Source organism: Manis pentadactyla, chromosome X, assembly GCF_030020395.1.
Source record: "Manis pentadactyla isolate mManPen7 chromosome X, mManPen7.hap1, whole genome shotgun sequence".
Taxonomy (NCBI): domain Eukaryota; kingdom Metazoa; phylum Chordata; class Mammalia; order Pholidota; family Manidae; genus Manis; species Manis pentadactyla.
The window spans coordinates 55680891-55695436 of record NC_080038.1 but is presented as its reverse complement, the minus strand read 5'-3'; the positions used below and the strand labels follow the sequence as shown (position 1 = coordinate 55695436).

Sequence of the window (14546 nt, the reverse complement as noted above, 5' to 3'; positions counted from 1 at the left end):
AGGAAGTCCTTTTCACTTTATATTTGCCTTTCACACTGCCTTAGTTTTAAGAATTGATATATAACATCTTGGGAGTAGGATGCTAATTCTTGTTTTATCACCCCATTTCAATTTGTCATCATGGAGCTCCCTACAGCATAGTTTCCATCTCCAGAGGCTTTAGGGCCAGCTCAAAATCAAATGAGTAGTCTGGGAAAGCTAAAATCAAGCTGACAAAGAAGAATCAAGTTGGAGTAATCAGTTTACCTTGATTTCAATACTAATTATATGGCTACAGTAACTAAGATAGTATGGTGTTGGCAGAGGAATAGACATATTAGATCAATGCAACAGATTAGAGAAGCCAGAAATAGACCTACACAAATATGCCCAACTGATTTTGACAAAGGTGCAAAAGCAATTCAGTGGAGGAAGGATAGCCTTTAAACAAATGGTGAAGCAATAGGACTTCCATAGGTCAAAAATGAGCTTCAACCTAAACCTGTACCCTATAAAAACAAAGTCAAAAGGATAATGGACTTAGATTTAAAGATTTGCAACTTTTAGGGAAAAAGTAGATGAAAATCTTTAGGATATGGGGCTAGGCAAAGAAATTCTTAAAACTTGACACCAAAAGCTTAAATCACAAAATGAAAAATTGATAAAATGGACCTCATCAAAATAGAAAATTTTGCTCTGTGAAAGACCATGTGAAGAGAATGAAAAGACAAGCTATAGGCAAGGAAAAAATATTTGCAAACTACATACCTGACAAAACACTAGTATCTAGACTATGCAAAGGACTCTCAAACTCAACAGTAAAAGTCACTCCAGTTAGAAAATGGGTGAGAGACAAACAAATATTTCACTGAAGATGGTATATGGATGGCAGTTATGCATATGAAAAGTTGCTCAATGTAATCATTGGAGAAATGCAAATTAAAACAGCAATGGGATATCACTGCAAACCACTTAGAAGGGCTAAAACAAAAGATAGTGCAAACACCAAATACTGGCAAGGATGCAGAAAAATTGAATTATTCATATGTTGCTGGTAATGTAAAGCACACCAGTCACCCTGGAAAATAGTTAGCAATTTCTTAAGACACAAAACATACAACTATCATATTATACTCCTGGGTATTTATCCCAGAGAAATAAAAATTTATTTTCACATAAAAGCCTCTAAACAAATATTCATAACAGCTTTGTTCATAATAGCCCCAACTGGAAGCAATCCAGATGTCTTTCAGTGGGTAAGTAGGCAAACTGTGATACATTCATTCCATGGAATATTGCACATCAATAAAAAAGATCCAGTTATTGGTACATGCAAGCTCGGAAGGTAATTCTCCAAGGAATAATGCTGAGTGAGAAAAGTCAATCCCCATATGAGGTTACATGTGCTATGACTCCACTTACATAACATTCTTGAAATGATCTAATTTAGAAACAGGGAACAGATTAGTGGTTTCCAGGGTTAATGGGGAGGTAGGGAGAGAAAAGAAGTGAGTAGTGTGGTTATAGAAGAGTTACAAGAGTGATCCTTGTGATGACACAAATGTTCTATTTCTTGGCTGTCCTGTAACAATGTTAGTATCTTGACTATAATTTTGTACTGTAGTTTTACAAAATCTTACATTTAAAAAAGCGAGTAGAGGAGATTCTCAAGATGGTGGCTTGAGTAGGGTGGTGGAAATCTCCTCCCCAAACCATATATATTTTGTAAATACAGCGAATACAGCTATTCCTAAAAGAGTGAACAGAAGACAGTACATGAGCCAGGCTACATTGGCGAGAGCCCAACATCTCACAGAAAAGGGTAGGATACAAAGCTGTGACCTAGCAGGACCTGAGCAGTCCCCCCACCCCAGCTCACCAGCTGGAGGAAAGGAATCAGAATGGGGAGGGAGTGGAAGCACAGGACTGCCATATAACCAGCCCTGGCGGTCTTCCCTGGGAGCACAGACACACATTGCATGGTGCACTGGATATTGGAGGAGCAGAAAAGCAAGGTCTGAGATTGAGACTGTGAACAGGTTCCCACAGCCGGCTGCCCTGGGATTAAAGAAAAGAGGGAGCTATGAAATTCTTAAAGGGCCAAGGGTTTAACAGGTGGCAGGTGGACAAAATCATCCCAGCACAGTCAGCTTAGCAGGCTGGGAACATTAAGGAATTTCAGGTGCCCTAACTCCCTGGGTGGGAATGCAGCTCTGAACTCCCTCATGGCAATAAGCAGCCTGCCGTTCCTTCCCCCCTGCTTGCACTGCAAGCAAACTAGCTGACCTGCCATTGCAGTGGAATAGTCAGGGAGCAGACCCACCTACAGCAACTACACAGCTTAGCACAGAGGCTTCTTAATGTGCATGGCTAACCGGCACAGACCCAGAGGCTGCTCGCAATGCATGGGGAACTGGCACAGACAGTGGAAATCAGTGCAGAGTCCAGGAGGCACAAAGGGGCTTTGCTCTTATGGCGAGAACATGTGCCGCTCGCACGCGACCCCTGCCAATGCCCTAGGCCATCCCAAGGGCCGCCCTGCCCACAGCAGCTCAGGGGATTAACCCAGAGGCTGCTCCATGTGCGCGGTTGACCAGCACAGACAGCGGAGACAGAAGCAGAATCCGGGAAGCACAAAGGGGCTTTGAACTTGCTGCAGAACACAGAACACATGCCACTCACCTGCGACCCCCATTAGTGCCCTAGGCCATCCTGAGGCCTTACCCATGGCAGCTCAGGGGATTAACCCATAGGCTGCTCCCTATGTGCGGTTAACTGGCACAGACAGCGGAGACAGGCAAGATGACCGGAAAGCAGGAAGAGACTTTGTTCTCCCAGCTGACACATGCACCACATGCTGGCAACCACTCCCATCGCCATGAAAAGGCAGAAAAACCTTGTTCAGTCCAATCCCTCAAACACCAGAGAGAGGGCTTGCTGAGACTGAAATCACCAATCTTTCTGGAAAAGAATTCAACATAAAAGTCATAAGCATGCTGATAGAGCTACAGAGAAATATATTCAAAAGCTAAGGGATGCATTCAGGAGAGAGATAACAGAAATGAAACAAACAAGGGCAGGATTTAAGAGCAGACTGGATGAGGTGGAAGAGACTGTTAATGGAATAGAAATCAGAGAACAGGAACACAGAGAAGTTGAGGCAGAGAGAGATAAAAGGATCTCTAGGAATGAAAGAATATTAAGAGAACTGTGTGACCAATCCAAGCACAACAATATTCACATTATAGGGGTACCAGAAGAAGAAGAAGAGAGAAAAAGGAATAGAAAGTGTCTTTGAAGAAATAATTGTTGAAAACTCCCCCAGTCTGGGGAAGGAAATAGTCTCTCAGACCATGGAAGTCCACAGATTTCCTAACACAAGGGAACCAAGGAGGACAGCAACAAGACATAATAATTAAAATGACAAATATCAAAGACAAGGACAGAGTATTAAAAGCAGCCAGAGAGAGAAAAATGATTACCTACAAAGGAAAACCCATCAGGCTATCATCGGACTTCTCAGCAGAAACTTAACAGGCCAGAAGGGACTGACATGATATATTCAATACAATGAAACAGAAGGGCCTCAAAACAAGAATACTGTATCCAGCAATATTAACATTTAAATTTGAAGGAAGGATTAAACAATTCCCAGATAAGCAAAAGTTGAGGGAATTTACCTCCCACAAACCATCTCTACAGTGTATTTTAAAGGGACTGTCCTAGATGGAAGTATGCCTAAGGCTAAATACCTGTCACCAGAGAAAATAAAACCACAGCAAAGAAAGTAGACCAACCAAATACTAACTAAATGCAAAATAAAATCAGCTATCCACAAAATCAGTCAAGGGAAGCACCAAGAGTACAGAATAAAACACCTAACATATAAAGAGTGGAGGAGGAAGAAAAAGAAGGGTGAGAAATAGAATCATCAGACTTTGTTTACAATAGCATAATAAATGAGTTAAGTTAGATGGTTAGAGAGTAAAGAAGCTACACTTGAAACTTTGGTAACCACGAATCCAAAGTCTGCAATGGCAGTAAGTACATATCTATCAATAATCACCCTAAATGTAAATGGACTGAATGCACCAATCAAAAGACACAGAGTAATAGAATGTATAAAAAAGTAAGACCCATCTTAATGCTGTCTAAAAGAGACTAAATTCAAACCCAAAGTCATACACAGACTAAAAGTGAAGGAATGGAAAAAGGTATTTCATGCAAGCAATAGCGAGAAAAAAGCAGGAATTGTAGTACTTGTATCAGACAAAATAGACTTCAAAACAAAGAAAGGAACAAGAAACAAAGAAGGACATTACATAATGATAAAGGGGTCAGTCCAACATGAGGATATAACCATTATAAATATCAATGTACTGAACACAGGAGCACCTATATATGTGAAACAAATACAGAATTAAAGGAAAAAATAGAATGCAATGCATTCATTTTATGAGAGTTCAACACATCATTAACTCCAAAGGACAAATCAACCAGACAGTAAACACATAAGGACCCAGAGACACTGAACAACACATTAGAACAGATGGACCTAACAGACATCTATAGAACTCTACGCCCAAAAGCAGCAGGATGCACATTCTTCTCAAGAGCACATGGAACATTTTCCAGAATAGACCACATACTAGGCCACAAAAAGATGCTCAGTAAATTCAGAAAGATTGAGATTCTACCAACCAACTTCTCAGACAACAAAGGCATAAAACTAGAAATAAATTGTACAAAGAAAACAAAAGGGCTCACAAACACATGGAGGCTTAACAACATGCTCCTAAATAATCAATGGATCAATGACCAAATCAAAATAGAGATCAAGCAATATATGGAAACAAATGACAACAACAGCACAAAGCCCCAACTTCTTTGGGACACAGCGAAGGCAGTTCTAAGAGGAAAGTATATAGAAATCCAGGCCTATTTAAAGAAGGAAGAACAATCCCAAATGAATAGTCTAAAGTCACAATTACAGAAATTGGAAAAAGAAGAACAAATGAGGCCCAAAGTCAGCAGAAGGAGGGACATAATAAAGATCAGAGAAGAAATAAATAAAATTGAGAAGAATAAAACAATAGGAAAAATTAATGAAACCAAGAGCTGGTTCTTTGAGAAAATAAACAAAACAGATAAACCCCCAGGCATACTTATTAAAAAAAAAGAGAATCTACACATATAAACAGAATCAGAAACAAGAAAGGAAAAGTCATGGCAGACACCACAGAAATACCAAGAATTATTAGAGGATACTATGAAAATCTATATGCTAACTGGATAACCTAGAAGAAATAGACAACTTTCTAGAAAAATACAACCTTCCAAGACTGACCCAGGAAGAAACAGAAAATCTAAACAGACCAGTTACCAGCAATGAACTTGAATTGGTAATCAAAAAACTACCCAAGAACAAAACCCCTGGACCACATGCATTCACCACTGAATTATATCAGACATTTAGAGAAGACATAATACCCATTCTCCTTAAAGTTTTCCAAAAAAATAGAAGAAGAGGGAATACTTCTAAACTCATTCGATGAAGCCAGCATCACTCTAATACCAAAACCAGTTAAAGACACCACCAAAAAAGAAAACTACAGACCAATATCCCTGATGAACATAGATGCAAAAATACTCAACAAAATATTAGCAAACCAAATTCAAAAGTACGTCAAGAGGATCATACACCATGATCAAGTGGGATTCATCCCAGGGATGTAAGGATGGTACAGCATTTGAAAATCCATCAACATCATCCCCCACATCAACAAAAAGAAGGACAAAAACCACATGATCATCTCCATAGATGCTGAAAAAGCATTCAACAAAATTCAACACCCATTCATGATAAAAACTCTCAACAAAATGGTTATAGAGGGCAAGTACCTCAACATAATAAAGGCCATATATGACAAAAGCACAGCCAACATTATACTTAACAGCGAGAAGCTGAAAGCTTTTCATCTAAGATTGAGAACAAGACAAGGATACCCACTCTCCCCACTTATATTCAAGATAGTACTGGAGGTCTTAGCCACGGCAATCAGACAACACAAAGAAATAAAAGGCATCAAGTTTGGTAAGGAAGAAGCCAAACTATCACTGTTTGCAGATGACATGATATTGTATATATAAAACCCTAAAGAATCCACTCCATAACTACTAGAACTAATATCTGAATTCAGCAAAGTTGCAGAAATGCAAAAGTTGTCTTCACATGCAAAGACAGCAGTTCAAGACTACAAAGAACATGAAAAATCAAGGAAACATGACCGCTAAACGAACATAATAGTGTTCTAGAAAGTGACCCCCAAAGACATGGAAATCTGTGATTTGCATGTTAAACCATCCAAAATAGTTGTTTTAAAGAAGCTCAGTGAGCTATAAGAAAACAAAAGAGACATGAAATTCAACAAAATCAGGGAGCCGATAAATTTAACAGAGTAGAAATCACACACATGCACAAAAAACAAACAAATTATAGAGCTAAAGAATACAATGAATGAAATGAAAAATGGAATAGAAAGAATCTGTGATGTCAAAGACAGGTCATTGGAAATTGTCTAGTCAGAGTAGAACAAAGGAAAAAGTATGAAAAGGAGTGAAGAATTATTTGAATTATAGGATAAAATTAAGAGAAATAATCTATAAAATATTGGAGTCCCAGAAGAAGAGAGGGAGAGTGGGGCAGAAAGCTTATTTAAAAACTGAATAACTGAGAACTTCCCAATTCTGGGTAGATGTTTGCATATTCGACTTAATTAGGCTCATTTGTCTCTGAACAATCTGAACCCATATGATCTTCTCCAAGACACATTACAGTAAAACTGTCCAAAATCAAAGACAGAGGGAAGGTTAAAAGCAGCAAGAGGAATGAAAAATATCCTTACATACAAGGGAATTCCCATAAGGCTATAAGCAGATACCTAACAGACCAGGAGAGAGTGGAATGTTCTAGTCAAATTGCTCAAAGAAAACTGCCAACTAGGAAAGTTTTTCTTCAGAAATGAAGGGAAGAAAGACTTTCCCTGACCAAAAAAATCAGAGAGTTCATCACCACTATACTTATTTTACAAGAAGTGCTAACAGGAGTTTTTCAAGCTGAAATAAAATGATACTAATTAATAACAGCATATGAAAATATAAATGCACAGGTAAACTCAGTACATAGTCTAATTCAGAGTACTCTAATATGGGGCTTGTTAGTCACATCTATAAAGTACAAAAGGATTAAAATATAGGTAACAATAATTTGTTAATGAATAATAAAAATGTGTAAATTGTGATACCAAAAGCATACAATGTGGTAAGGGGAGTAAAAAGGTAGAATTTTTGTAAAAAATTACAAAGTTTATTTGTTATCAGCATAAAACAGACTGTTGTAACTATAATATTTTTTATAAGCCTTATTGTAACCATAAAGCAAGCACCCACAGTAGATACACAAAAGAAAATGAGGGATGAAACAAAGCCTAGCACTATGAAAATTCATCAGTTCATAAAGGAAGACAGCAAGATAAAAAGAAAAGAACAGGGGAAATACAAAACAGCCAGAAAAGAATTCTGGCAATAATAAGTCCTTACCTATCAATAATTACTTTTATATAAATAGATTAAATTATCCTATCAACATGGATGGAATGCCTCAATGGATAAAAAAAAGTCAAGACACAACTATACACTGCTTGCAAAAGACTCAGATCACCTTTAAGAATACACATGATCTCAAAGTGAAAGGATGGTAAAAGATATACCACACAAGTGGAAACAAGAGAGAACAAAGATGGCTATACTTATTTCAGAGAAACAGACTAAAAGTCAAGAACTGTCACAAGAAACAAAGATCACTGTATAAGTCATTCATCAACAGGATATAACAATTATATATATACATATATAACTATATATATATATATATCTGACATTGGAGCAGCTAAATATATTAAGCAAATACTAACAGATTTGAAGGAAGAAATAGACAACCATATAATAATAGGGGATTTTAACAGCCCACTTTCAACAATTGATAGCTCAACTAGGAAAACAAAGACCAAGAAAATATTGCACTGGAAATTTATTTGAACCAAATGGACCTAAAAGACACACAATGAACATTCCACTCAGCAGCAGCAGAATCCACATTTTTCTCAAGTACACAAAGAAAATTTTCCAGTATAGCATGTGTCAGGTCACAAACAATTCTTAGGAAATTTAAGAAAACTGAAATTTTATCAAGTATCTTTTCCAACCACAATGGTATGAAACCAGAAATCAACAACAGAAGCAAAAATAGAATATTCACAAATATGTGGAAATTAAACAACTCCTGAACAACTAATGGGTCAATGAAGAGATCAAAAGGTAAATTAAAAAGTATCTTGATATAAATAAAAAATGGAACACAGTACATCAAAATCTATGAGATGTAGCAAAAGCAGTTTTAGGAAAGAAGTTTGTAGTCATAATGTCTACATTAAGAAAAAAAATTTCAAATAAACAACCTAACTTTACTTCAAGGAACAAGAGAAAGAAGAAATTAAGCCCAAAATTAGCAGAAAAAAGAAATATCAGAGCAGAAATAAACAGAGACCAGAAAGAGCAATAGAAAAGATCAGTGAAATTAAGAGCTGTTTTTTTGAAAAGATAAACAAATCCTTAGCTAGTCTAATTAAAAAACAAAGATTCAAATAAAATCAGAAATTAAAGAGGAAATATTACAAATGATACCAAGGAAGTAGAAAAAATCATAAGAAAAAACTGAAAAATTACACACAACAGATTGGATAACCTAGAAAAAATTGATAAATTCTAATAAACATACAATGAAACAAATCTGAATCATGGAAAAATAGAAAATCTGAACATACTAGTAAGAACAATGAATCAATAATCAAAATCCTCCTAATAAAGAAAAGTTCAGAAATAGATGGTTTCACTGGTGAATTTTATAAAATATTTTAAAAATAATTAATACCAGTCCTTCTCAAAGTTCCAACAATTGAAGAGAAGGGAACACTCCCAAACTCAATTTATGAAGCCAGCATTACACTGATACCAAATCCAGAAAAGGACATTACAAGAAAAGAAAACTACCAGCCAATATCCCTGGTTAATGTAGATGCAAAAATTATCAACAAAATACTTGTAAACTAAATTCAGTAGCACATTAGAAGGGTCATACACTATAATCAAGTGGGAATCATCTTTGGGATGCAAGGATGGTTCTATATATGGAAATGAATAAATGTGATAGACCACATTAACAGAATTTAAGATTTAAAATTACATGATCATCTCAATAGATGCAGAAAAAGCATTTAACAAAATTGAGCACCCTTTCATGGTAAAAACTCAACAAAAAAAGGTATAGAAGTAATGTACCTCAACATATCAAAGACCATAGATGACAAGACCATAGCTAACATGATACTCAATAGTGAAAGGTTGAAAGCTATTCTTCTAAGATCAGGAACACTACAATGGTGCCTGCTCTACCACTTCCACTTAACATAGTACTGGAAGCCCTAGCCAGATCAATCAGGCAAGAAAAAGAAGTAAAAGGTATCTGAATGAGAAAGGAAGACATAAAATTGATTGTTTGCCTATGACAAGATTTTATATATAGAAAACTCTGAAGACTCTATGAAAATTTGTTAGATATAATTAATGAATTCAGTAAAGTTGCAACATGCAAAATCAATATACAAAACTCAGTAGCATCTATACAACAACAATAAATTATCTGAAAAACAAATAAAACAATCCATTTATAATAGTATTAAAAACAATAACATCCTTAGGAATAAATCTAAGGTGGTGAAAGATATATACCCTGGAAACTCTAAAGATATTTATGAAAGGAATTGAAGATGACACAAAAATAGATGCTATCCTGTGTCCCTGGATTGGAAGAAATAATGTTAAAATGTCCATACTACCCTAAGCCATCTATAGATTCAGTGCTATGCATATCAAGATTCCAATGACATTTCTTACAGAAATAGGAATAAACAATCCTGAAATTTGTATGGAACCATAATAGACCCTGAATAGCCAAAGCAATCCTGAGGAAGAACAAAGCTGGAAGCATCACACATCCTGACTTCAAAATATCACAATGCTACTAATCAAAACAGTATGGTACTAGGAAAAATACAGATACATGGACCAATGGAAGAGACCCTACAGCTGAGAAATAAACACGTGTATATGGTCAAGGAATGTTTGACAAGGGGGCCAAGAATACCTAATAGAAAAGGACAGTCTTTTCAATATATGGTTCTGGGAAAATTGGAAAATTTATATGCAAAAGTGGGTTCTAGCCCTTGCTTTGTGACCTTGGATATGACATTTACTCCAGGTCTCAGTGTCCTTATTTGTAAAATGGTTAATGGCAACACAAAAGTTTCTCAGTAATACCTGATAGATGGGAAAGCGTGTGTTGCAGCAATCACCACACCATTCCAAAATCTGTTAAGGAATGGAATTCTTCATTTTGATCATTTTCAATTCCAGTTCACACTCTCTAAAATAGTCTGCTTTGAATTGTCTGCCCAAAGTGGTCACTGGGTAATATGAGAAGCCCCTTGCTAATTAACTTTTACCCTTTCTCTTTGATCTCCCATCTATTATAGGTGTCAACTCTGCCCGCTCGGTTCCTCCTTCCTACCCGCCACCACAGGACCCGTTAAACCAAGGCCAGTACCTGGTCCCTGATGGCATCGCTCAGTCGCAGGTCTTTGAGTTCACTGAACCCAAGCGCAGCCAGTCACCATTCTGGCAAAACTTCAGCAGGTTAACCCCCTTCAAAAAATAATACCTACAGGGAGGCAGATAATTTTAAAATAAAGTAAATAATATTATATTTATAGATGGACATTTTTTCGGAGAAGCACTGTTGAAATTTATATATGTATGCATATGTATATACATATACATATGCATATATATGTATGTGTGTGTGTGTATACATACATACACAAACACACCCTTACCCTTGAGTGCACACACACACACGCACACACACACACCCTTACCCTTGAGTACGTACACACACACCACAGAGAAGGACCAAAAATGTTTTATGTTGTTTTGGGGAAATGAAATCTATAATTGGTAAGAACAGATATCAGTGATTTCCAGACGTGTTGATCCCTTCTTAAAATTTTTCTGTTCTAACCCTGTCCCCCTCCCCTTTACTTTCAGAAATTGACATTTCTATTTGTTCCTTTTCTCATTGTGATCTCTTTGCTCCCCTGTGAGTGATTAATTGACTTGTCATTATTACCATAAATGTGTTTGTGGGTTTTTTTTTCTTTTCTGATGATACTGATACTGATGACTTTTGGATTTAATTTGATGTGGTTGAAGTTTGGGAGTTTGGAATTTCTTTTTTCCCTTTTTTCACTGCATAAAGGGTGGATCCCCTTTCTCTTCTTCGTAAGCTGACCATCTACAAATGTTCTACAGCCCTGCAGTTGCCCCAAACAGCCTTTTCTCTGCATCTTCTGTCCCCACTCATGCCAGTCTGGACATGCTCTGTTGTGCCCTGTGACATAACTGCTCAATATTTCTATTGCTTTTTGTAGAGGGGTCAAAACTAAACAGAAGCAAGGGAGTGCCAGAGTATAATGATGCTAGAGAGGACTTCTGTTCAGGGAACATTCTGCATTTGGGCTGTTTCTTCTCCTAGGACTGGGAGGTCCCATGCTGTAGCACTGTAGGTCATGACAGTTTTGTATCTGGGGTTGTTTGGGCAAATTATCTCTTCTTCAAGCTGCCTTGGTTATAGTGTTCCTTCTAGGCCTGTCCCTCCCCTAACCTAAAAGATCTGAACCAGAAGCAAAAAGGCTGAGACTCTACCTTCTGGGGGAGTGACTCAACTGCCTCCACCACCAATTAGAATAAAGGTGGGGCTCCTCACTGCAATCAATTTGGGGGTCTGTTTATCCCTGCTTCCATTTGCAGATTGTTTAGGCAGCATTATTGATAGGAATCTATGGAGGGGTCAAGACAGAACCCACCTGACCATCATCAGCTGCCTTCAAGTTATTGACCTGGACAGGATCCAAGGCTGACAATAACCTATTATAGGAAAGAACAGGGATGGGCATGGAAAGAGACAGCCTTAGCCCAATATATGTACCTGCAGTTCCCACCACTCAAGTTATGTGAAACTTCCCCTGTTGTTATCAGATTGCATAGACAATCTTCCATGGCTCCTTCCTTCCCTTTTCCCTGTCTTCCTTCTTTCTTCTACCCTGGCACAGGAAGACTGATGGTATTGGCATAGTTAAAGCATTTCTGCCACTCAAAGAATGTCGTTTCCAACATTCTCCCATCTCAGGACATTTGAAACAAGTAAGCAAGGAAGTCAAGGGGGACCTTCCCTGTGGAGAAAGTATCTGAGATAGAGATCCTACCCTCAGGTTCATTTTTTGCAGGCTTTACACTGGGGAAAAAGTTACTTCTCACAGAAAAATGCAGGCTCTCTGTGGGTATAGGAGTACCTACCTATTCTTCTTTCCCACATGGCTGCTTGGGTGAATAGACCTTGAACAGCAAGGTGAAAGGAATACAAAGGAGTGAGGATAGGCCCTGATATGGAGAGCGACTTTAGCAAAGAATCTAGAGATTTTGAGTCTGTCCTGGACTCCATGGGAGAAAACTTCATCATAAAAGGACCTCAGCTTTCTAAGCAGCAACCATGGCTACATGGGGTCCTCAGCATAGTTGGCTTGATTGCTGCTCTGTGCCTCCTGACCCAGACCAGGTCCTGCCCAGCTTGGGAATATTCCCTCTGTGGAAATCAAATTACAAGCTATTAAAATTTCTATCCCATCACACCCCAATCAGACTTGTGGAGTAGGCCAAAAGTAAGCCTGAGCTGGGCAGAGGGCTAGGACTCAGAACTGGCCACCACTACTCAGCAAATGACCCACCTACTTATGCCCTCTTGGGAAAGAACCTGGTACCCAGTGCCTGAGCTAAAATAGCCTCCCTGTCAAACAATGTATTTCAATGGCTTCGTAGATGTTCCTTGAGTATACATCCTTTTCCTAATTTTCATTCCTCCCCGCTAGGCTTGGCCTTGACATGTTTCTCCAGGGACTGGCAGCACACCAAGAGAGAGTGCTTGGAGAAGTCCCTGAACCTATTAATATCTCTTAGCCAAGCTCACTTCTCTCCCCTCAACCCCACTCCACTGGGCCTGTCCCCAGACCTCCAAGATCAGGGATATCACCTCCTGCCACCAACCTCTCATCTATATGCCAATGACTTGTGAAAAAAAGAAATCAGTTCACCATTGGTTACAGTGTTCCCCCAGCCTATGGCAGCAACCTCAAGGGGAACTCCATTACCTGGGCTTGGGGTCCAAGCCTATTCTTGTGTTCCCATAGCAGTGCTATCCCAAAGAATTATTTAGATTGCCTCTATTTCTGCATGGCTCTGAGCTCCCCTTTTGTCAACTCAGTGAGGCCTGGATTTGCTCATCAAAGGCTTTGCTAGTGTGTTCTATGGGCCCTGCTGTGGGATGGTCCTAAAATAGAAATCCAGCCCCTCTGTCTCTTTCCTTCTCTCCCTTTCTCTCTATGTGTATATCTCTAAGGAAAGAAACAAAAGAGTTATAACAATTGTAGTGTGAAGCCAAATAGTGATCTTTTAGTGCTTTGGTGATGGGGTAGGCTGGGGTGGATGGATGGGCAACAGTGATTTTGATTACCCCTTCTGCTCTGCATATGCCAGTTTATTATTTCATTTCTTTTGACTGGTTGACCCTGTCAAACAATTGTCAAAGTTGTGTGTTTAAAAAAAATGTTTAACAACAAAAATATGATGTTGTAATGACACAAAGCCTTATTAAAATATTTATGGAGTTCAATAAAAGAAGTAAAAAGACATCTCCAGGCATAGGTCTCGTGCCATTTTGTGTGTGTGTGTGTGTGTGTGTGTGTTACCAATTGCAAAATAAAGGGAATTTGCCTGGTGGGGCGCAGCTGACCCCAACCTAGTCTTTGCTCATAGCCTTGCTTTTCTATTGCTAGGCATCCCATGTGCTGTCTGTGAACTTCCATGTCCTTTCTGGGAGAGCAGGCCAAGACTTAAACCAAAAACCAAGCTCAATCCTGTAACCAGGAGCACTTCCAAGTACATTTATGGATGGGATTTTCCCTCATGTCACCTGTCCCTTTGACAAGAGTTGAAGTCTCATTCATTACCTTGCACCTTTTCCTTGCACCTGCAAGTCTAATACCTGCCCTGGGCACTCAAAGGAGCTTAAAAGTTGCTTTTTGGATCCAGCCAGAGGTCATATCACTTAGGAATTCCCCAACCCCAATTCTTTCTGAATGGTTCCAATTTTATCTCCTCAGAGATAGACACTTTCCTTATCCATCCCCCAAAGTTAGTGAAGTGACCTTATTGTTTCTTTCATCATGTCACCTGCACATGGACACTCCTTGCTTCCCACAAGGTCTGCATGTGGTATCTTACACTGACCATGAGAGACATAATAGCGGATCTGTTTTGGTACTAATTCACCTGCCTTTCTC

At 38.4% G+C, this 14546-nt stretch overlaps 1 protein-coding gene across 11 annotated transcripts in view; it reads left to right on the top strand.

Annotated features, from left to right (window-relative positions):
• The window catches only part of ARHGEF9 (Cdc42 guanine nucleotide exchange factor 9), a 426451-nt gene extending 412556 nt beyond the window's left edge, over positions 1-13895 (top strand). For 7 of the 11 annotated variants that reach the window (XM_057495889.1, XM_057495890.1, XM_057495888.1 and 4 more), the window contains one exon: positions 10629-13895. In XM_057495889.1, coding sequence (XP_057351872.1) covers positions 10629-10810 — 182 coding nt within the window. In that variant the 3' untranslated portion in view covers positions 10811-13895. The remainder of the gene's footprint in view (positions 1-10628) is intronic. The other 4 variants (XM_036892731.2, XM_036892736.2, XM_036892729.2 and 1 more) reach the window with 1 other exon arrangement.
• Positions 13896-14546: the final 651 nt, after the last annotated feature.